Source organism: Periplaneta americana, chromosome 9, assembly GCF_040183065.1.
Source record: "Periplaneta americana isolate PAMFEO1 chromosome 9, P.americana_PAMFEO1_priV1, whole genome shotgun sequence".
Classification (NCBI taxonomy): Eukaryota; Metazoa; Arthropoda; class Insecta; order Blattodea; family Blattidae; genus Periplaneta; species Periplaneta americana.
Window position 1 is genome coordinate 86,033,981 of NC_091125.1, and position 21,262 is coordinate 86,055,242.

Here is a 21,262-nt window from a genome sequence, read left to right on the forward strand (position 1 = left end):
TTATCATGAGAGATGGTGGAAATGATGTCCTTCTCTCTCCACACATCTGGCATCTTCTCAGGAAATTTTCAGTCACACTCGAGAGTGCAATATCAGAAATTGAGTCAATTTCTCGCCTGATGTTTTCTTTTAGTTCTTCCAATGTATGGGGGTTTGTTGCATACACTTTATTTTTCAAGTTACCCCATAGGTAAAAATCGCCTACAGTTAAATCAGGGGATCCTGTTACTTTTCACTTTCTATCGCGAATCGACCCCATTTCTCTGAATCTGCTCACAAGTCTTCGCATGGTTTCTCTGTGTGGGATAGGTAAACAGGGAAATTATGTTTCAAATCGCCTTCTAACTTCCCTACAAGGTTTATTATCACATATGTGTCGTACATAAAAATCTTTTGTGGTAATGTGTAATCGTGTCGAGGCATTATGGAAAACTGCGCAAGCACTAATAAAACTCGTAACTTAATTAGCACTTAAAACTCGTACATTTATATGCCTGGAACAGGAACAAAACAAACTAGACAATGGCTTCATATATGCATGGAACAGGAACTAAACAAATTGATAACACTCGTAAGTTAATTAGCACTTAAAACTCGTACATTTACACACATGGAACAGGAACGAATCTTATGCGCGGGCAGCACGTCCCAGCTGCAGGTATATTATAACTGTTTCGGTGGGAGTCCGACCTGCTGTGGCCGACGTACGAGTCGCTGTGTGAAAGAAAAGCACTATATATATATATATATATATATATATATATATATATATATATATATGTGTGTCAAGTGTGGGTACATTTTGAAATGCTCATATATATATTATACAGAAGCGTCAAGTGTGGGTACATTTTGAAAAGCTCTTAATGAGCATTATTGAAAAATAAAAAAAAATATATATGTTGGGTGTTCCATTTAAAATGAGAGAGTTGGAGTTACTTCCGATTAAACTGGAAGTAGAAAAAACTAGGTAATACCATTATTGAGTTCTTAGTATAGCCTATGGTTATCCCCACACACTAAGTTTCATGTCACTGAACCACATGCTTCAACAGTTATTTAAGTGGTGCGGGACTTTTAGCTAACTGTATATATATATATATATATATCACGTGAGTAGCCCTTTCAATCAGTACTTATGACAAGTGAGTAAGGAATATACTTCTTTTTAATGAGTCAAACGTAAAATAGCAGATAAAGTAATACAGCTATAGTTAAATGAAGGTGAGAAGAAACATTTTCTGGTAGCTAATATACGGTACGTTTTTATTTTTACCATAAGAATATTACCTGCTGTTGCATGCGTAAGGTATTATTATTATTATTATTATTATTATTACTACTATTACTACTACTACTGAAAGATAACCTATTGTTAATTGTGTATTATACCCATAATTCAAATATATTAGGCCATATATGTGTTCGTAACTTAATTTTTTTTAATAAAAACATGAATCTATGTTATACATCTACTAGATCAAGTTGTTTTCGGGTATTGAGATTACAGTATATCTGTGACATAACTTTATAAACTTTATATTGAAATGACTTATTCCATTCAGTTGATGCAGCTATATTGAAATGACTTTTTCCATTCAGTTGATACAGCATGCATTTTGTTCATAGTTGGCAGGCTTATATACAAGTAAACTAATTGTTGTTTAGTCAACTGTCTGAAGAGAGGTTTGAACCTCACAAGTGACACCAATAAGGTGCCACTTATGAGGCAATTAAGCCAAATGATAATGGGGTATGGTAGCCAGTTTCTTTCCCCCTCCATTGCATACATCACTGACTAGCTACATATACACTAACCAGACTTCAGATGTATACAAACAATTGTTCTTCCTCTGACACATATCGTCAAGTGAGATTTACTACCTGATAAATAGATACACATATCAGCCCAGAATCTCAATCAGAGGTATATGCCCAAGTTAATGGATCTTTATTAAAAAATATATATATATATATATATATATATATATGTATATAAAATAGAAATTTACTAAAGTCACCTTCAGCGATTATTTATTTATTTATTTATTTATTTATTTATTTATTTATTTTGTGTAGCCCCGTAATAAAATGGTATGAAATGATGTAGATAATTTTTCTCAGTTTTGTTAGAGAAATTATTTCATTAAGGACCTGCCATTGAACAAAAAGGTTTATATTTTTTATCAATAAAATTTGCGTTTCTTGAAAACATTAAGATTATTTTTTAATCAACAATCTTTTGTCACTCGCCATATAAAGACATATCTCGCATGACAATGACGCTGACGCTTGATCCCTAACCATATTGATCTGCACATGAGGCAGAGGACTGGTTGGGTAATAAAATGCACCTCTTTCTAGCTTCCACTTCTAACTCGTCCTGCTGGAGACATATCAGTATATCGGCTTCTGGCATCATGTTCGTTCCATTTGTTCTTGAACATCATCTTATTTGCTTTCAAGTTGCAACATGAAACTGAACCTGGACTACTTACTAGAGCAACTGTGGGAGTACCTTTCTCTGATAAGGGTGTACACCAAGAAGCCAGGCCAGCCTCCAGACTTCGACGATGGTCTCATCCTACGTCGTGGTGTAACAGTAGAGCATGTGTGTCATGCTATTCATCGTACACTTGCAGCTGCATTCAAGTATGCTCTTGTTTGGGTAAGTTCCTGTGTTTACAATTGCAATTATTGTAGTAGATCAAGTGTAAGGAGATATGTTTTGTATGTCAGACCAATCTCAGTCTCTAAAAGCTGTTGGATGAGTCAAATGGATTATGATGACATAATATTGACTCAACTCTTGAGATGATACATTTCACATTTTCTATTCATAGAGTATGACAATACAAACAAATTTTATGTGAAAAATGCTTTGTGGCTCAATATATTATAAAGAGATATTAAGCCAGGTTAATTTTAGTTAAATTATCATCTAGCATGTATAAGGTAACAAATAGGACTCATGCTCCAAGGTGCAGCCCCGGCATGTGTTTGAATCCTATTTAGGTGGATTGGTTGGTTTCTTTTCATAGTTTTTCTGAACTGGAAGGTGAGTGTCCGGTAATCTCATCAAAATATTTTATCACAATTTATACACTGTCATTAAATTACTAATTAGAAGTATCTTCTTCATATTGTCATTGAAATACAGATACATTATTATGACATGAGGCGAGAAAATGGCAGGTCTGACCTCATGAACCTTAATTCTAGCAAGACCACTGTGAGTAACTTTTAGTGTTAACTCTAAGGATTTTTGCTGTTGCAGGGAACAAGTACCAAATACTCACCACAGCGTGTGGGTTTGCATCATGTGATGCACGACGAAGATGTCATCCAGATTGTGAAGAAGTAAAAGCCCATGTTGATTAATTCGCTTATTGCATTGTAATCTTCCATAATACACCAGGAGGAGAAGAAGGCAATAATATTGAATTCTAACTGTGCACAGGTAGAAGGAAGGAAATTGTATTATAAAAATATCCCTTTGTACAAAATAAATAGGGTTTATTCAGATTGCTTATTATCTCTATTTCATTTATTATACAGAACCAGCATGGTGGACAAATTAGTCAGTGTTATAGGCCTACAATTACTGAATCAGTCATTTGAGAAGCCCTGTCTGTCCAAGAAATTTAATTACAAAAAATACTTGGATATGTCGGGTTTTTCTTGCAGATGTATTCTTTTCTCATCATTTAAACCCTTTCCAAATGCTGGACAAATGTGTATCTACACCATAGATTGTGTTGGAACCAGAAACCTAAAAATGTAATTTTTTGGATGACCATTAGTCTTTATTTATACTTACAACACATATTATGGGGAGGGAAGGAGAAATGAATTTGCTTTCTTGGTTACATTAGCTATTTTACATTCTCATATCTTGCAGAGTATGAAAGGAATATTCTTTATTTCGGTATATAAGACTTTTTTTTTAATTATTGTTTCTGAATGATAATGGTACAGAATATGATTTTTACCTCTGAGAAAGTAACACCTATATTTGATATATTTTTATACATAGATAATGGATGTGATGTTCTTGATTGGGTCTCAGTTTTTTAATGCAGTTCGATTTTCGATTGTAGCTTGCAGTTGTTCGAATATAAGGAAGAAATAGAATTTGGTCTTTATATGTGAGGTATTTATTAATAAATTTAATGCCATATTAGTAAAATTTAGGATATTTGCACTTCTATACACATGAACAATGTTTTAGTGGTCTCCATAATCTGTAGTCTTAATATGTACCTGTATGGCACATTCAGAGTGCCTAGCTGCACTGTTTCTGGAAATCTTTGTTTCTGCATGAATTAGAGTATTAAAAATAAGTTTTTCTAGTGCTCAAGTAGGATATTTTTGTAGTATTTTTATGGTGGTAGCATTTTATGAATTTGTTGTATGAAGTTTTTATTGAAAGTTTGTTTCAGATTGTAATATTTCCATTAGCGGATTTAAAAAAAAGTTATTCTCTCATTGGATTTATGGTTAATGAAGAGTGGAAGTGATTTTTGCTATTTGAAAGATATGATATGTTTGTTAAAGGGACTAAGTGAAAGTAGAGTAAGATGATAGAATGCGAGTGAAGTGTCAAATTAAACAGAGGTATAGTACATCAAGAAGAGTTTAGCATGCACAGAACGTCTGGAATATCTGAAAAGTGTAATCTGGTGAGGAGCTATTAAAAGTTGCAGAACACAACCACCAAGTGAGAAGTGACGTTAAGGGAACTCACAATATCCAAGGTGACCAAAAATGTATACCTAGGGGCAAACATAGGAGATGATCTACTACAGTACAAAGATTGCACTGCTTGGAGTCAGCACAATCAACAGTAACATAAGTCCAGTGTGCAACTGCAGAATGGAAGAGAATGACAAAGTGGTAGCTTGCAGCAGAATATGTCCTCATTGATATTGACAAGAGTGCACACAATTAGAGAAGAGTGAATTCAACGCTCTAAAATCAACTACAAAAAGAAAATTGAAGTTGTTATGACTGTGAAGATTACCTACTGTATAAACCAGGAAAAAATATGCAAAAAGAATTAAAGCACATGAGACCAGAAAAGAATAACAAATTCCACGAAATGAGAGAAAGAATAAGGGACAGGGTGCTAGAAGAACTAACAGGAGAAAAAATATTGGGGTAAGCTGTATCAGAGACACAGCCGCAAGTTTTGTGCATGAATACATCACTGATAGAATTGCTGTTAAGGTAAACGTCATCAGTGACAATCAATATATCTTCTTTTCAAACACCCTGTAAACCTGGTATATCTTTGCTGTGCTGGGACTCTTGGGAGTAATCATTTTGTATGCAATGAGAGTAAACATGTCAGTTGCTATAGCAATCATTGTACTCTATTGATTGCTACCTGTAGCTCATATGCCTGCTCCCATTTGCACTGCATACTCTTGACATTGTGAATTTTCTTGCTTCGCTCAATTTCATTTGCGATTTTTTTCAATTTAACTTGTTGACTGTTCATTGTTGCTCAAATTAGAACATAGCCTGATTCATTACGAATCATTTGACACCACTGCGAACGTTATATCGCTCTGCATTCCCGAGTTACACTGCCTCAGCTGTAGCTTGACCTGCCAATTTGTGCCTCAACTTCCCTCCTTCCACATATCGCACCTGCTTCACTCTAGGTCACATTGGATACATTGATCCTTCGTCTGTTGATTGTCATTTACTTCATTGGAGTATGTTGTGTAATTTAGAAATTATAGACACGACAAAACTCGCCTAAAGTATGTCGGGCTTTCTGGAGTGGCATCATAGTAATGGACCGAACTTATAGGTGTATTCCCATCAAAAATACACAATTGGTGTGGAACTAGAGATTGTCCTATGAAATATGAAAAATTCGTAAATAGAAGAAGAATCGGAAATCTTGTCTAAGACATAGCAACAGGTCACTAAAGAAAATAAACGGATGGAAACTTTCACATAGAGAAACAAGAACAGCAACAAAATCAACACAATCTGGCAGGCAGCACAGAACAACAAGATACAGACTACATCAGGGAAGTAAAAAGTAACAAGCTTCTGGAATGCGATTTGGCAACAGGCATAACTGATAAGTAAGGGAGGAGTATTCGCAAAGGTGGGGCAGATATACAAAAAAAGGGAAGAAAACAACCAAATGGCAATCCTAGCTCACTGTATTTCAGGTAGTAGTGTGATTGCCTGCTCTTGGGCGTGGGTTGATTACGTGGTTGGGCATTTTCCGAGGTTTTCCTCAACTGTAAGGCAAATCTCAGGTAATTGTGAATCCTCGGCCTCATCTTGCCACATAACCATCTTGCTATCACCAATTCCATTGATGCTAAATAATCTAGTAGTTGTTACAGCACTCTTAAGTAACAGACTAAAAAAAAATCCTAGCTCAGAAAGAAAAAGACAATCAAAGGATCCACAAGTGATACCAGAACAGTGGAATGCAGTAGAGAAAAGAAAACGGACACTAGAACAGAAGCAATAGGGTAGTTAGCAATAATTCACGCAGCTCCCAGACTGGCATGGAGATATGTTGACAGACCAGATAGTAAGAGAGAATCTGAAGACACTGTGCTCTTCTTGTAAACAAATGGAGCAAAAGGGAATGTTGTATGTGAACATTATGAGCTCTTATGCCACGACCAAATACTATAAAATACAAATTCCTTACGCATCAGCAAAGTCTGTAGACAAAGATAGTTTATGACCTATGGTAATAATTGCATGGCCATTTTGTTTCAGAAGATGGGACAGCTATCGGAGAGTGTAGCTCAATAGAAAAAGGACAAATCCTAGGTACAGCAGTTTTCTAATATGACATAATAGCACATTATCATCAGAACAGGGGATGTTAGAAATTATGTATGCAGGAAATTTGGACATAGCACAGAAAGAAATGGAAGGAAACATTAGTTCTCTAAGTATAAGCAAGACGAAAATATGATATATATTACACAAAAACAAAATCGAGTGGCAGTAATTATGAAGGATGATATGACACATGCAGTGATATGGTGCAAAGCAATAAACAGAATTATATACATTCACTTCAGAATGGCATCTGAAAACTTATCAATAACGTAGGTACTGTCCGACTGAGGGTTGGCGAAACGGGGGAAGTTCCGTGACACTTACTTTATGGGACCCTTTTCTTTAAATTATTTTAAACAGTCATATAATATTACATAGACTTCCAATTTCGAACAGCAAATATTTTTAGGAAAGAGCTTAACACCCCAGCCCCTAGTGTTTACAGAGAGTCCAGCAGAAACGGGTAGGGGAAATCAAGATGCGACATAACCACATGGTCAGACAGTATGTGCACTAACCTCCAAGCCCCAGAACAGTATAAGAAAATGGTAGGTAGGTAGAAAGGTAGAAAGTGCATCATAGAAGATGAGTTATTGGATACTGCGGAAATTTCAGAAGAAAAATGGCTTTTGTCAACTCTTGGGTCAGAATTGCATGAAGTGGTATTGGCAATGAAATGGTTAGTCGATTAGGTGTCTGATCAGAAATAGAGTACAATATGCTATTTGCAGTCTTATTCTTTACGAAAAAGAGATAGATGGTAAGAGGTGTATCCGTAGAGTATGTGGTACAAAGAAAAGCATTTGGAAGATTCTTTATTTTCTGGTAGCACATTCTCTGAAACTGATGATGATGATGATGATGATGATTATTATTATTATTATTATTATTATTATTATTATTATTTATTGTTTGATATTATATTATATGCCTGAGACTTGTGACGAGCATGAGATACAATTTCTACAGAGGAGAGTGTGAGGAGTTGCTGGAGGTGGGTGGATTCAACGATAATGGAAATCAAATCATTGTTGAAATTGGCAAAACTACTTATTAATACTTCCACCGAAAGTACGATGGCGGCCAATAGAGAGAAGGTCACTGGAGTCTTCAGTGAAATTGAGAGCGGTAGTGGTGCTTCTTGATTGAGGTGGAGAATAGGAATGCTGGTACCTTGGGGGACATTATACAGCAGTTTATTCTACCAGGTACTCATATCCTTCAGATGAGCAGAAAACATACAGAAACATCAATGTAATTTGAGCCAGAATATACTGTATTCATGAACTCAATTTCATTGATCCCAATAATGCGGAAATTCGTAAAATGTGTAGAATGTATGGATGCAGACAAATTGGAATTTGAAACGGCAGTTTGGGACGTCTTCTGATATATTCCCATTATATCTGCACGAATTTATGTACTGTAACTCTGTACAAAGACAGAATGTATCTGAGTACTTTCTGGTGACATTAAATCAAAATTATCCCTTGTAGGTATTGATATATGTTCTATAAACAATTTGTGAATAAAATAATTTGTTTTCACATAGTTAGCAATGATAGCTGTGTTCCTAGTGCGTTGTGCAGTGCTTCTAGATGATATATTGTAATTTGGAATGCTAAAATACTGAATTAGTCTGGCATCTATCTTCACATCTGCAGCATGTCACTTGAATTATCCAAATGTGTCTTATACTGCAGTCATTCTAAGGACTATTCTATTTAGCTCGAGGTTTGAAATATTTTGCTCATATGGTATGCAGTCATTTCTTGAACATTCTTTATCTTTACCATATTCCCATTTTCCTATTTCAGATTAAGTAGAAGAGAGCACAGTGATATAGATTCAGCCTCGCCTGGGTTGCAGCTTGTCCAAGATGAGTCTGACTTTCTGGGCCTTCACCTTCACATCCTGTCCTATCGATTCTGATGTTAATACATGATTTAGAGGTACTGACAAGATTCGTGAGAAAGTGCCAGGTGTGATGAGGTCTGTTCTCACAAACCACTCCAACATGAGCAGAGCTCTCATTCGCGTCACATCAGATGTGCTGTCAGGTGACTGCAGCAGTATGTTGCCAAGGGCGTGCAAAATGTCACTGCAGTTCAAAGTGGCACATCTGTAGACAGAAATAACATTTTAATCGTATAGTTTTGAAGGGAGCCAATAATAGTACGATTTACATTGTCTTAAAAAATGTTACTTTCATCAAGTGAAAAAGGAACCTTCTCATGTACCCACTAAATTGGAATAGCTTGTTGCAAGGATCCCCGCAAGTAGGTTTTTTTTTTTTTTTAACAGTTGATGCGAGACATAATAAAGGAATGATTGAAAGATCCTTTAAGAATATCATTATGCGGGTTTTGGTCCTGAAAAGATTCATTTGAGAATTGTCATGGACAGAATGTAACTTCATGATATAAAACTCAAGTAGAAATTTTCTGGGTTATATGAAGACACTGCCTGGCATATAATGTGACTTTTTAAGCCTCAGCTTCTTTGTTTGGCATTGTAAATAATATGGGTAGAAATAAAAAATCTATTTAAAGAGATTATGAAAGAGACTGTGTCAGAGTCTTTAATTAATCTATATTTTTTTCATATGAAAGAGGTAAACGCAATGGGTCTATTGGTACTGACGTGCATAGGGCTTATCAAGACTATGTCTAATTATATTCTTTTTTGTTCTAATTTATTGTTTTCTAACTTGATAACAGGAAGTCCAGTTTTCAAAATAAATTTTCGAAACAGTTTAAGGGAAAAAATTTTTCACTGGAGTGAAAATGGGAAACATTCTCGTGGACTGTATGTCACAGGGCCAATGCAATCTCTTTAAAAAAATAATTTTTCATCTGGGTACTTTGCAATAATTTTCCCCAGCATCCTCCTCTATGAATGAAGTACTGTATGTAACTGGCACTTATTGTCAAGCCATGCTTAACAGGACTACAAATGGTATATTTAATAAATGCAATTGTATATCTTTTTGATGCCATAGTGTTGCCCTCAGTGCACCATGGAAGGCATGAATTATAGCATGGAAAGTTAAGCCATTCAACAAATTATGCACCAACAACAAAATCACAAACTATTCCCTCTTCTTCTATAAGTAACTAATAATTTATATTCTCTAGTTAAAGACATTTAGTACTTACTTTTTGCAAGTCTCATTTAGATGTGACAGACTGACTGGCCATTGTTGAACACTGCAAAATTCATTCACATATTCCCTTGCAGGTGTTAGTTCTGTTGTTGCGGGGTCAATCCTGGAAATAAAAGTAGAAAATTTTCCGCATACCGCAACTTTAACAGTAGCTAGGAAGCATTCTGGACTTTTGCTTGTCTGACAGAATTGAATTTCTAAAATGAAATTATTATACCAGACGAAAGAATGATAGATGAGTAGGGTCAGCTGAAGCTGATCCCTGATGGAAGAAAACACAATTACCATATTTTGGAGATAAGGAATGTTTGGTGATTTGTTTATGATGCAAATTGAAATTGTCTCCATTAGTATTTAAAAGTTTGGCTGCAATTCAAAACAGTTTTATGAAGTCGTGGTTGCATTGTGGTGGTGGTGGCAGTAATAGTGGCAATGTAGTGGCAGCTTCTGTTGTTGGTGTGGTGGTTGTTCTTGTGTTGAATAAAGTATTGAATTATTTGAATTAATGTACTAATAAGCTACAAAGCACTGTAATAATTACTATAGTTATAATTGAATTTCATTTAACAAACTTAATACAAGATCTTCTGGAAAGTATCCAACAATTTAATTTTAAAAAGTAGCCCTTAATCTCATTCAAATTGTTCCCCTTGGAACCTCATACACTTAATCCTAAAGACCATTCAATTTTCCAAAGCAGTATGCAAAGTAGTTCTCTATCAGGATTGCCTTCAGCTGCCTCATCATAATCTCATTAATCTAGCCCACTGTACGCCATCTACTATCTTCTAACAGCGATTTTAACTTTGGCAAAAGCAAAAAGTTGCAGAAAGCTAAATATAGGCTGTATAAGGGCTGGCAGACCTGAGTGATATGATTAGCAGCTTTTATATGTTCAGATTTGTCAGCACTCTAATGAAGGCCACACCTAAGATGAGATTTACAAGCAGATAACTCTGTGAGAGTCAGGATTGTTATGTTATGTTTTTTATTTAACGATGCTCGCAACTGCAGAGGTTATATCAGCATCGCTGGATGTGCCAGAATTTTGTCCCGCAGGAGTTCTTTTACATGCCAGTAAATCTACTGACATGAGTCTGTCGCATTTAAGCACACTTAAATGCCATCGACCTGGCCCAGGATCGAACCCGCAACCTTGGGCATAGAAGGCCAGCGCTGTGAGAGTCAGGAGTATGGTTTTAAAAAAGGAGAAAGGCATTTACAACAGATCTGCACATCTGTCTGTGCTTTTTAGAACCACACCTGACTGCAGGTTAACAATCAATTCACAAGGGCAAACTTATCTGATGTTTTACATGGCTTCCATTGAGGCATGCCGACAAGTCCACAGTTTTACCAAAACACTTGCATGAGACGTGATAAATAGGCAGGTGCAGAGTCGTAAGCTGTCAGTCATCCCTTGCTTAGCTATTTTCTTTGCATTCCTCAGCTAGTGAAGATCTTCGATATGGTAATATTTATTGTATGGCCTCAGGGAATGTATTCATAGTAGACGATGCCTTCATGATAAAATAAATACCTTCAACATGACCTTGATTTTGCTTGACTTTGCCCAGGTGACTTCAATTAGAAATGATGGACATTTGTTTCAGGGACATAGCTGCAGACCCGTGAATCATAATCTAGTTAGGACCTTTCAACATGACCTTGATTTTGCTTGACTTTGCTATGCTTTCTTCATATGCGGAGGCTCAGGTGACTTCATTTGGAAAGCTGGACATTTGTTTCAAGGACACAGCTGTAGACTCATGAATCATATCTAGTTATGACCTTTCAAAATGACCTTGACTTTGCTATGCTTTCTTCATATGCGGAGGCACAGGTGACTTCATTTAGAAAGCTGGACATTTGTTTCAGGGTCATAGCTGTAGACCCATGAATCATATCTAGTTATGACCTTTCAAAATGACCTTGATTTTGCTTGACTTTGCTATGCTTTCTTCATATGCGGAGGCTCAGATGACTTCATTTAGAAAGCTGGACATGTGTTTCAGTGTCATAGCTGTAGACCCATGAATCATATCTAGTTATGACCTTTCAACATGACCTTGTTTTTGCTATGGTTTCTTCATATGCGGAGGCTCAGGTGACTTCATTTAGAAAGCTGTAGACCCATGAATCACATCTAGTTATGACCTATGAGAAATCTAGGTCATCATTAGTGGTTTCAAGCAACTCCTGTACAACTGACCGCGAAATTCCTTCTACTTTCGTATAAGAAGCTATGGAACTAAGTTTGCCAGTATATGTTTCATGCCAAGATCTTCTGTCAAATTCTCAGATACAGTAATTCGTGAATCTTCAGATTTTCTAATTATGACACTCAATCGTCGATTTTCGTTGATTGGCATCCACATGCATTCAAAATTTTCGAGTGTTCTGCTTGTTGAAGGCATTCCAGAATGTTGTCTTTGAATAGATTACCAGCCATCTTTGAAACAAAGTACCGCAATTTCATTTAATTTTCATCCCTGATAGATTTCTTAATAACTTCAACAGTATTTTCCATCGAAGCTTACTTTTCAAGTGAATCCACAGAAACAGTGCTGCCACTATTAGGAGATGAGTGCACCACTTCCTCTTGCTGCGTGTCATCATCTTCAGATTCCCACCCTCCACCTGCTCGTCCTGGCACATGGGCTGCAACATATTAATACATTTCGTCCAAGACCTTTTAATTTATAACAATAATATTAGGCACAAGGCAAATAAATATCTCTAGATGGAGACTAAAATAGTAGTGGTAGTGGTAGTCAGTGTGTTGGTGATTATAACAAATGCTAGACCTGATAATCTGTTCTGACGAACAAATGAATGTTATGAAACATTTCATAAATATTTCTAATTTGATTTCTTTCTCGGCTGGTAATCCAACATTTGCAGAGATAGTCTGTGTTCATTCTTGTAACATGTATCCAATTACCTCGTATTTATTTTGTTGAGAATGGACGTAATTTCTAGTTTGTATAGAATTTCGTCATTTCTTTTGTAATTTAAAAAAGTATATCTAGTTATTCTCTGCTGCGCTTAACCTTATTCTAGATTACGAAGATCCAAATTCCACTGGCTCTACAGTAGTGTTACAACTTGTCTTCTTGTATTTTATTAATTAGGTTTGAAAATTTTATACAACAGTTCTAATATTTGTTGATATTTTAATTATATTAGTTTGAAAATCTCTTTACCCAATAAGATGGCAGCTAGCAATTGAGATATGTGATCAATAGAGCCTAGATTTATATACACTAAAAGTTAATATTGTAAGATGGTATAGTTTATAAATATAAAAGGCATGCCCCCACTTCCTTCAGATGCCATTCTTGTCATTCAGTACTTTCCTTTGGGTACTATTAACGGTCCTTAATCATCCTAACCTCCACTTACAAATCAGTGTACAGTTTACAAGATGCAGTAGTTGTCTAGTTCTAATGACTGAGTTTTCTATTATTACATTTCAGAGTCTTATGAACCAGACTGAAAAACTCTCTTAACAAACATCACATCCACTCAACTATACTTTTTGTCGCTCTTAACTTCTAGTGCATATAAATCTAGTTTCTAGTGATCACATCTACTCATTTTAATATTTTTATTTTTTGTTATCATCTTGCATGTTGTTTTTTCTAAAAGAAGTTTTAAATTTCGTGGAATATATTTTCATTTTGGACATTTTAAAAATGTTGTTCAGAAGAGATATGTCTGTCTGTAAGTTACAGTATCTTCTTAATTACATATGATAACATGCTTACCTTTCTTTGTACTGTATTAGGCTATAGGCTCAATAGGTTAGATTGTGGTGTGTTATGTTAGTTTTTGTTAGCTCAGTTGAATTATATTTATGAAGTCAAAAATAGTTGTTGAAACTACACATTTCCAATAAGTTTATTCACTTTCTTTTTCAATACAGGCTTAAAATTGAGTGTTTTTTTTTTAAATTGTTAAAATGTGTCTCTTGTGAAGTAAAAAATAGTAGAAAATAAACGTTACCGAAAAAATTTTTCACTCTCTTTTTGAAAAGCAGAGCTAAAAATTAGGCTTTTCGGTGGGGGGGGGGGGGGGGGACAAAAATCGTGGATATGTCGTTCTGAACAATTAACCACCATTTAGTTATGCAAACATTGTTTCCTGCTATTTACGGACATACTGTATATTTAAATGTAAAAAAGTTTTCAAGCACCTCTTATTTTAACTGATGTGCGAGCTTGTGGAGATGGGACGTCAGAATTGGATACTATCAGTGGATCGACAAGAACAGCCTCATAGTTGCCTGGTGAGCTCGTTAGTGCGGACTTGATCTTCTCTGCTGTTTCATCTGTTGGGTTCATCAGTTTCTCTAGCATATCTATCATCTTGTCTTTAATTGTCTCTGCAAAAATACAAGAAAGAGAATATTGTTCTTATCACTGACACATCAGTTTTAATGTTTTATTTATTATACCAGGCTGAACAGATAGTACAGTGTCACATTTCTGGGTTGGATTTTCTTGGAATATTTTCCTTGCCATCATTTCTCATTAAAAAGTAACAGTATCCCCTTTAAACTCCATAAAGGCTCTTGGGAGGCATGGAGGCAGAACTCCACGTTTTCATGATCTTGGCACTATCTAGGATGAGGTATTGTAGTTGGCACCATGCCCTAATCTCCTTTTACTCAATTTCATAGGAAGCTGAGTGAATGTCGGGGCCCTTCTGGAAGTTTTGGCAATGAGAAAAATCCTGTCATGCCTAGGGTTGATTACAGGACTTTTCCTATCCACAGCCAATTATCTACCAATGGAGCTACCTGGCCTCCATCATTTCTGTGGCAGAAAAAAAAAAAAAAAGTAAAATAATGACTGATGATCAAAATACTCAAAGAAATCTTGATCTAATGGCACTTTGTTCATTACAAGAATCACAATTTGTCGAATCTCTTTAGCAGAAAGTCGTCGACCAGTCGACTGATCTAAGTAACGAATATTAACTTTGTATATGTTATTACCTTCCTTCTCCAGAGGACTACTTCCGAAACCCTCGTACTTTCCCCTATTAGATCCCGTTGTTCCTAGACCTCCAAGTTGCAGTCTTCCCTTATCCTCACTGTAGGATGTGTCTCCAAGTGATTCATCTTGCTGAATCAAGGCAGGATTGAACAAAAGGTCCAACAGTTCCTTAGAACAGACAAACGTTAATAAATTGTGGCTGGATGCTGGATGGAAGAGACATCACTGGACAATGCATGACCTTACAAAAACAGGAACTTTTATTTTTAACATGATGCACTTTGACAATTTAATAAGTGCAATGAAAGTCACCTTGATAGTTCAATTAGCAGAGCACAGGTTTACGATGACTGGACTCCAGTTCGAGTCCCGGTAATGGCGAAATCAGTTCCTGAATGTTTTTTCTAAGGGTTTTCCAATTCCCTGTCATCCCATTGTCACTCTCAATTTTATTTCAATATTCATTATCATCATTGCAATAGCATTACATAAAATGGTGCCAGAGTGATGTAGTATTGCAACTGCTGTACAGATGGGCATCAACCTGAGGAGGCTGTAGTAGGTTTTCGTGGAGTAGAGAGCACTGCAATGGGACTCCATCGAAACCATAAAGACATGCAAGCTGAATCAACAGATGGCACCACGCAGCTGAGTCACGATATCTACAAGAGTGCAGCTGTTCATATTGCAAACGTTATTCCTATGATAAGAGTAGTAAGGTACGATAAGCTCACTATAGACTGCAGTGCTAATCTTCAGACCCCTCCTTAGTAACAGGAAAAAAAAAAATATGTGCAGTAAAAGAGAGAACTTGTGCATGGCCAAAATGAGAAAACATACTTGTTAACTCATATTTTAGCTCTTGAAGTGTTATATGTTTGTTCATTACTTACCTCTACTTACTTGCCTACTTATTTACGTACCTACTTACATACTTATTCATTTATTCTCGGAGTGACATACTGAAGTTCTTCTGCACTGCGACCTATTGTACTAGCTCATATCCTTCGAAAGGAGAGACAACAAGATGCATGAAGTTTTGTAGGATATTTACAATCCTGGAGACAGGGGCAGGCAAGGCGGGCCATGGCCCGGGGCACCGAATTGAGGGGGGCCAAAATAATGAAAAATCATATCGCTTTATGTATTTAATGAAACATTTATATTTTTATAGTAAAAGTTACTTCCAGTAGTTGAGACCTTTTATTAAGTTATTTCACACTTGTAAATTAAATACCGTAATTAATTTATGAAATGAAATTTATAAGACGGACAGTGGGATGCTCATTGCTTGAACACCGTAAAAATGAAGACATACTGAAATAACTAAAAATAGATCCTATAGTTCATTTTGTTCAACAATATAGATTTCCGTGGAAGAAACATGTCAAAAGAATGGATTGCACTAGATGACTAGACAAATTCTTGCCTATGTATATACCAAGAGGAAGGAGAAATTTGGGAAGACCACAAAAACGCTGGCATGAGACCATAATGGATCCACTAGAGTCTAACATGTGAAGGACATGATGATGATTATGAATAATATATTGTATCCTACATTTACCGTTACACCTTCTGCATTTAACATTGCTTCAGTACACAGATGGAGCTTACATCACGTCGCGTATATGTACAACACTTTATCTTGTTACTCTAAATTCTTCTTATGGGCAACTGCTGTAAAGTTCATAATCGCCTAACAAGTATTATTAAATTAAGCAGTTACATAATTTGAAACAATTTACAAAAAAAATGTTACAATGGGACAACTAATTAATATAATTTATGTTATAATATCTTTAAAGCGTTAATCTGTCAACATGAATATTTTTAAGAAAAATGAAATTCCAATGTATTTTGACATTCTATGAGTAACAGTTTACATAGTGATGTAACAATGTGCAAGTTCCCAATGCGATTTTATATTTATTGTGAGACTGGAACTTAGTTTGCTATATTATCTGGGTACTTCAAACAATATTGTGGTAAACTGTGGACTGTGGTTTCTAGTTTTAGGTTTGTTTTAATTTGTGTTATCTGAGTAGAATATGACTCCTAAACCGTCTGGTGCACAAAACAGAAAGCTAAAAGCGAGAGCTTTATCTGAAATGAGAGCGAGCGCTAAACTCATGTGTAGTTATTTAATACATGATGATAATAACTGTGAACATAGTAAACAAAGAGAGCCATTTAATGACAATAATACGAAAACACACCTTAGTGAACGAGAATATACCGTTAATCTTAATGCAACAAAAAACACTGAAAACACATTAACACCTGCTTCATTATCAGATAATTTTCAGGAGATTATTTGAATGACATAGGTCTGTACACCATCAAGAACAACATATTAGCCACCAGCGTGGCTCAGTTGGTTAAGGCGCTTGCCTGCTGGTCTGAAGTTGCGCTTGGGAGCGGGTTCGATCCCTGCTTGGGCTGATTACCTGGTTGGGTTTTTTCCGAGGTTTTCCCCAACCGTAAGGTGAATGCCACGTAATCTATGGCAAATCCTCGGCCTCATCTCGCTATCACCAATCTCATTGACGCTAAACAATCTAGTAGTTGATACAGCGTCGTTAAATAATCAACTAAAAAAAAAGCAATATATTGTATGAGAAGAACGTATATACAATTTATTTCAATTAAGAACTAAAATCATTCAGTGCTGTCCAAATTTACAGTTGTTACCTGTGCACTTCTTCTCACATTTTCGTATGGAGTCACACCAAGTAAAGGATCAGGTGGTCCATTGTACATTGTTGCCAATTTTATTGAGCTATCATTCCTTCTCAAATACTGTCGGAAACTTATATGGCCATTACTGATCAAATGAAGCATAATTTTCAAGACCTGAAATAGAAATAGTGAAAATACTGATTAAATGAAAGAGAAAGTGCTCTAATGTTACAGATTGCTTGGTATTCATTAAAGCCTACCTTCAGTTTTACACATGCTGAAGGTTTCTCCAATCTCCTGTTTAAGTATTCAGCCAACTGCTGACAGTGAGGTGCTGGCTGCAGCGTGATTTCTAACAAGTAAGTTAAGTATCTGAGCAGTGCTACTAGATATACTGGTACATATTTATAGTTACCCATACATATTTCATCTTGGGTGAAAAACAGGCCAAAAAGAAATTAAATTAGAAATAAAGAATCGAAAATGGAATTGGATAGGATATACAAGACATACATGAATGTATTGAAAAGATGGTCAGCCATTTTTTTAGTGGTTTATACAGGGTGGACTGTAAGTAATGTCATTAATTTCAGAAAATTATTCTTTGAGATCTTTCAAACAAAAAAGTTTAATGCAGTTTTGCTCGTTTTTACTTCTTTTTGGAGATAAAAATTGTTTTATATGAAAAATTTCATAGTGTGTTTTGGGATTGATTTAATTCCCAATATGCTCAGTCAATTTGAGAGACTACCGGTAGTGTATTATGATAATAAATGATTGAAAGAATTTTAGTTTTGTCCTTTAAATGTGCAGAAATTTGATCTGAATAAATATAACTTTTCCTTCTGCAAAGAAATTTTACATTGTAACGCTTGTTTGGATCAAATTCCTCCATATTTACTGGACAAAACTAAAATTCGCTGTGCGACTGGCATGAAGACCATGCAACACATGACAAACTATCTCCCGCATGCTCAGCAGCTCAGTTCAGTTTCTGATTGTGTTAGTGAAGTGTTTAAATTAGTTTGTTCACATGATATAACACAGAAATTTACATTCGAGCAAAGGATTTTCAAGGTAGAGACTTCTGTGAAAAGGAGTGATTGAGGAAAGGTAAAAAGATGAATTATAAGAATATTTTTTAATGTCACCATTCCACAGCAGCAAAAGGTCACTTCTAAATCTAAATATAAACACTTCACTAACACAATCAGAAGAATAACACACAATCTAACGTCAACACAACCGCTCCTACAGAGAGACTGAACTGGACTCCCAAGCGTGCAGAATATGGTTTGCCGCGTGTTGTGTGCCACCTGGTCGACTTACATTATGTAAGTGAATGCTCTGTAATATAATTATTAGAAACATCACTGGGAATTCCTGGAATAATGCCTAACCTATTCATTTGAACATATAAGCATGGAATAATAGCTTTGCTGTCCAACAATTTTAGAATATCTGAATTTATTAGCATCTGACATCTTTATGAATTCTATTTCAACCTATTTCAATTAATTCACTGAATTTGTTGTATTTGAAATTCCCTATATTGTTACAGTTGTTTCTCTAATTGTATGGGATGAAGATTCCTATGTTTTTATTAATTCCTATAACATGCACTAGCCACCAGCATAGCTCAGTCAGCTAAGGCATTTGCCTGCTGATCTGGAATTGTGCTTGGGAATGGGTTCGATTCATACTTGGGCTGATTATCTGGTTAGGTTTTCCCCAACCATAAGGCAAATGTCAGGTAATCTATGGCAAATCCTCGGTCTCATCTCGCTATCATCAATTCCATCGATGCTAAATAAACTCGTAGTTTATACAGCGTCATTAAATAACCAAGTAAAAAAATAACATGCACTATATAAGACCCTGATGTCAACTATCATATTTTGGCATTGGTGTGTTGGTGTGGAATTTGTTCCGAAGTCGGACATCTTGTCCGCCTTTTCTGAGCCTGTACTGTCAAGTTCCAATGTGTGTATGGTGTTTAGATCTACTAATGGGTGGACCTTTCTTATTAAATAAAAACTTCACCAACTGATAAATATATACCCTTAATTATATATTTTTAACTAATGGCGGGTACTTGACTGTTTGTCATTCACCCATATGTAGCCAGTTGTATAGATAAATTTATCGACAGAGTCGTTGCACAAAGGTGCGCCATAGGAGGCTGGTCTACGCTACAACTGCGATGAGATATATGGTTTGTTGGGTTGCCACAGAGAAACCGGAACTCTCAGAGAAAACCCTGTGTTATCTGAACCACGGACTTCCCCAATACAAGTTATAAATTGGGGGTACGTCGGAGATAGAGCTCATATCGACAGGATTATAAATCCAGTGCTCTAGCCATTAGACCACCGTATGGGCACTGATAAATACTGTATATATAGTTAAAAAAAAAAAAAAAAGAAAGAAAGCCAGTTCTTTTACAACTTTGACAAACATGCAATCTGTTACTGACTAAAGAGAACTGTTCACCCATTTAATTCCTATGAATAGGACGCACACTGGGTCAAAATAATTGGTTTAAATGCTTCCAACCATTTTAGATGACTGAAGAAGTTGTTGATGGTGGTGACCTTACAACACTACTTACAATTTCTTCTACAGTCATTGTATACTGAAAGTGCTTTTGAGTGATATATTTTTCAATTTTATTTCTAATGGTTAGACATATAGACATATATATATATATATATATATATATATATATATATATATATATATATATGAGAGATAGAGAGAGAGAGAGAGACATTGATTATTGTGTAGACTACGGTTTATAAAAATTTAGTCAATGTGATAAAGGAAGAGATTCAACAAATCTGGAGAAACTGCCTCGGTGAAGTGTCGAAAAAAAATGTGAATAATGAATTCATTTCGCTATTTTTATATTACCTATAAAAATTCAAAGGATACTTTCTATTTCTATGAACATATATCCTGCAGTTGGATCATCAGTCTCTGCCGTTGCTCGAGTGAGTAGAGGGAGCTGTGGAGCAAACATTTTAAAGAACATTTTATTATTATAAAAGATATTAGTGTGTGACAAACGTTTCAAGCATGAAGTGGTTTTAAACCCGGAAGTTGAAAAGAAAAGCGAAGTAAACGGCTGACCATAATGTATTGGTACAATATTTATGCATATTATTTTTATTGTGGAAGTGCAATAACTTGTTTGTATTTCAAACTTACAAAATTTGCGAACGATACTTTGTCAACAATTTCAGACAAAACTCCTCCTGCTGGCACCCACTTTCCTGGCTCCATACTGTGCTTGAAATTTCAGATTTGTGTAGTTCTGGAGTATTAGGTTATGTCAACCAAATGTACAGAAAAAACCGATATATCAACTTTGAACTGACAAAGGCTGTGTAATAGTGCACATAGATGTGCAATAAGTGAAATAATAGGAATTTCTTGCAGCTTATTGTCTTTATTCATAAAAAAGAATTAAATAATTTTATTATTGGAATTTTAACGCCCTCATGCGGAGTCATATATAATTACAGAGAAGACAGACATTTCCAAGGCCTTTTAGATACATTCTCAGTTATGGAATTTT

General features: G+C 35.6%; 2 protein-coding genes across 5 annotated transcripts in view; one reads left to right on the forward strand and one right to left on the reverse strand.

The window, feature by feature from the left end:
* Positions 1–10,499, forward strand: part of LOC138706180 (developmentally-regulated GTP-binding protein 2) — a 23,277-nt gene extending 12,778 nt beyond the window's left edge. Inside the window, exons 7-9 of one of the 2 annotated variants that reach the window (XR_011333921.1) lie at positions 2,467–2,668; positions 3,278–3,460; positions 8,649–10,499. Coding sequence is in view for 1 of the 2 variants with exons in the window: in XM_069835196.1 (XP_069691297.1) it covers positions 2,467–2,668; positions 3,278–3,364 (289 nt within the window). In the remaining variant the exon portion in view is untranslated. Of the gene's footprint in view, positions 1–2,466; positions 2,669–3,277; positions 3,526–8,648 lie in introns of those variants that run through there. The other variant, XM_069835196.1, reaches the window with a different exon arrangement.
* On the reverse strand, positions 3,496–21,192 carry LOC138706178 (AP-4 complex accessory subunit Tepsin-like). Of its 3 annotated transcripts, none has more exons than XM_069835193.1 (9): positions 20,893–21,192; positions 20,617–20,689; positions 17,943–18,034; positions 17,695–17,856; positions 15,000–15,168; positions 14,196–14,384; positions 12,538–12,658; positions 9,990–10,100; positions 3,496–8,953 (listed from the first exon to the last, which is right to left on the reverse strand). In XM_069835193.1, exons 1-9 carry the CDS (start codon positions 20,965–20,967, stop codon positions 8,680–8,682), a joined length of 1,266 nt encoding a protein of 421 aa, XP_069691294.1. In that variant the 5' UTR covers positions 20,968–21,192; the 3' UTR covers positions 3,496–8,679. The 3 variants fall into 3 exon arrangements, with proteins under 3 accessions (XP_069691294.1, XP_069691295.1, XP_069691296.1); XM_069835194.1 differs by having other exon boundaries at positions 20,596–20,689; positions 20,893–20,965; XM_069835195.1 differs by lacking the exon at positions 17,943–18,034 and having other exon boundaries at positions 20,596–20,689; positions 20,893–20,965.
* Between the last annotated feature and the right edge of the window lie 70 nt (positions 21,193–21,262).

Bases quoted from the DNA above. Each gene is read 5' to 3' on its own strand.
- LOC138706178 (XM_069835193.1), bottom strand. From the start codon at position 20,967: ATGGAGCCAGGAAAGTGGGTGCCAGCAGGAGGAGTTTTGTCTGAAATT. The intron at 18,035-20,616 runs GTATCCTTTGAA...CTTACTTGTTAG, and splicing joins TATGTTCATAGAAATAGAAA to AAATCACGCTGCAGCCAGCA. The intron at 8,954-9,989 runs GTAAGTACTAAA...TTCTGTCTACAG, and splicing joins CTAAATGAGACTTGCAAAAA to ATGTGCCACTTTGAACTGCA.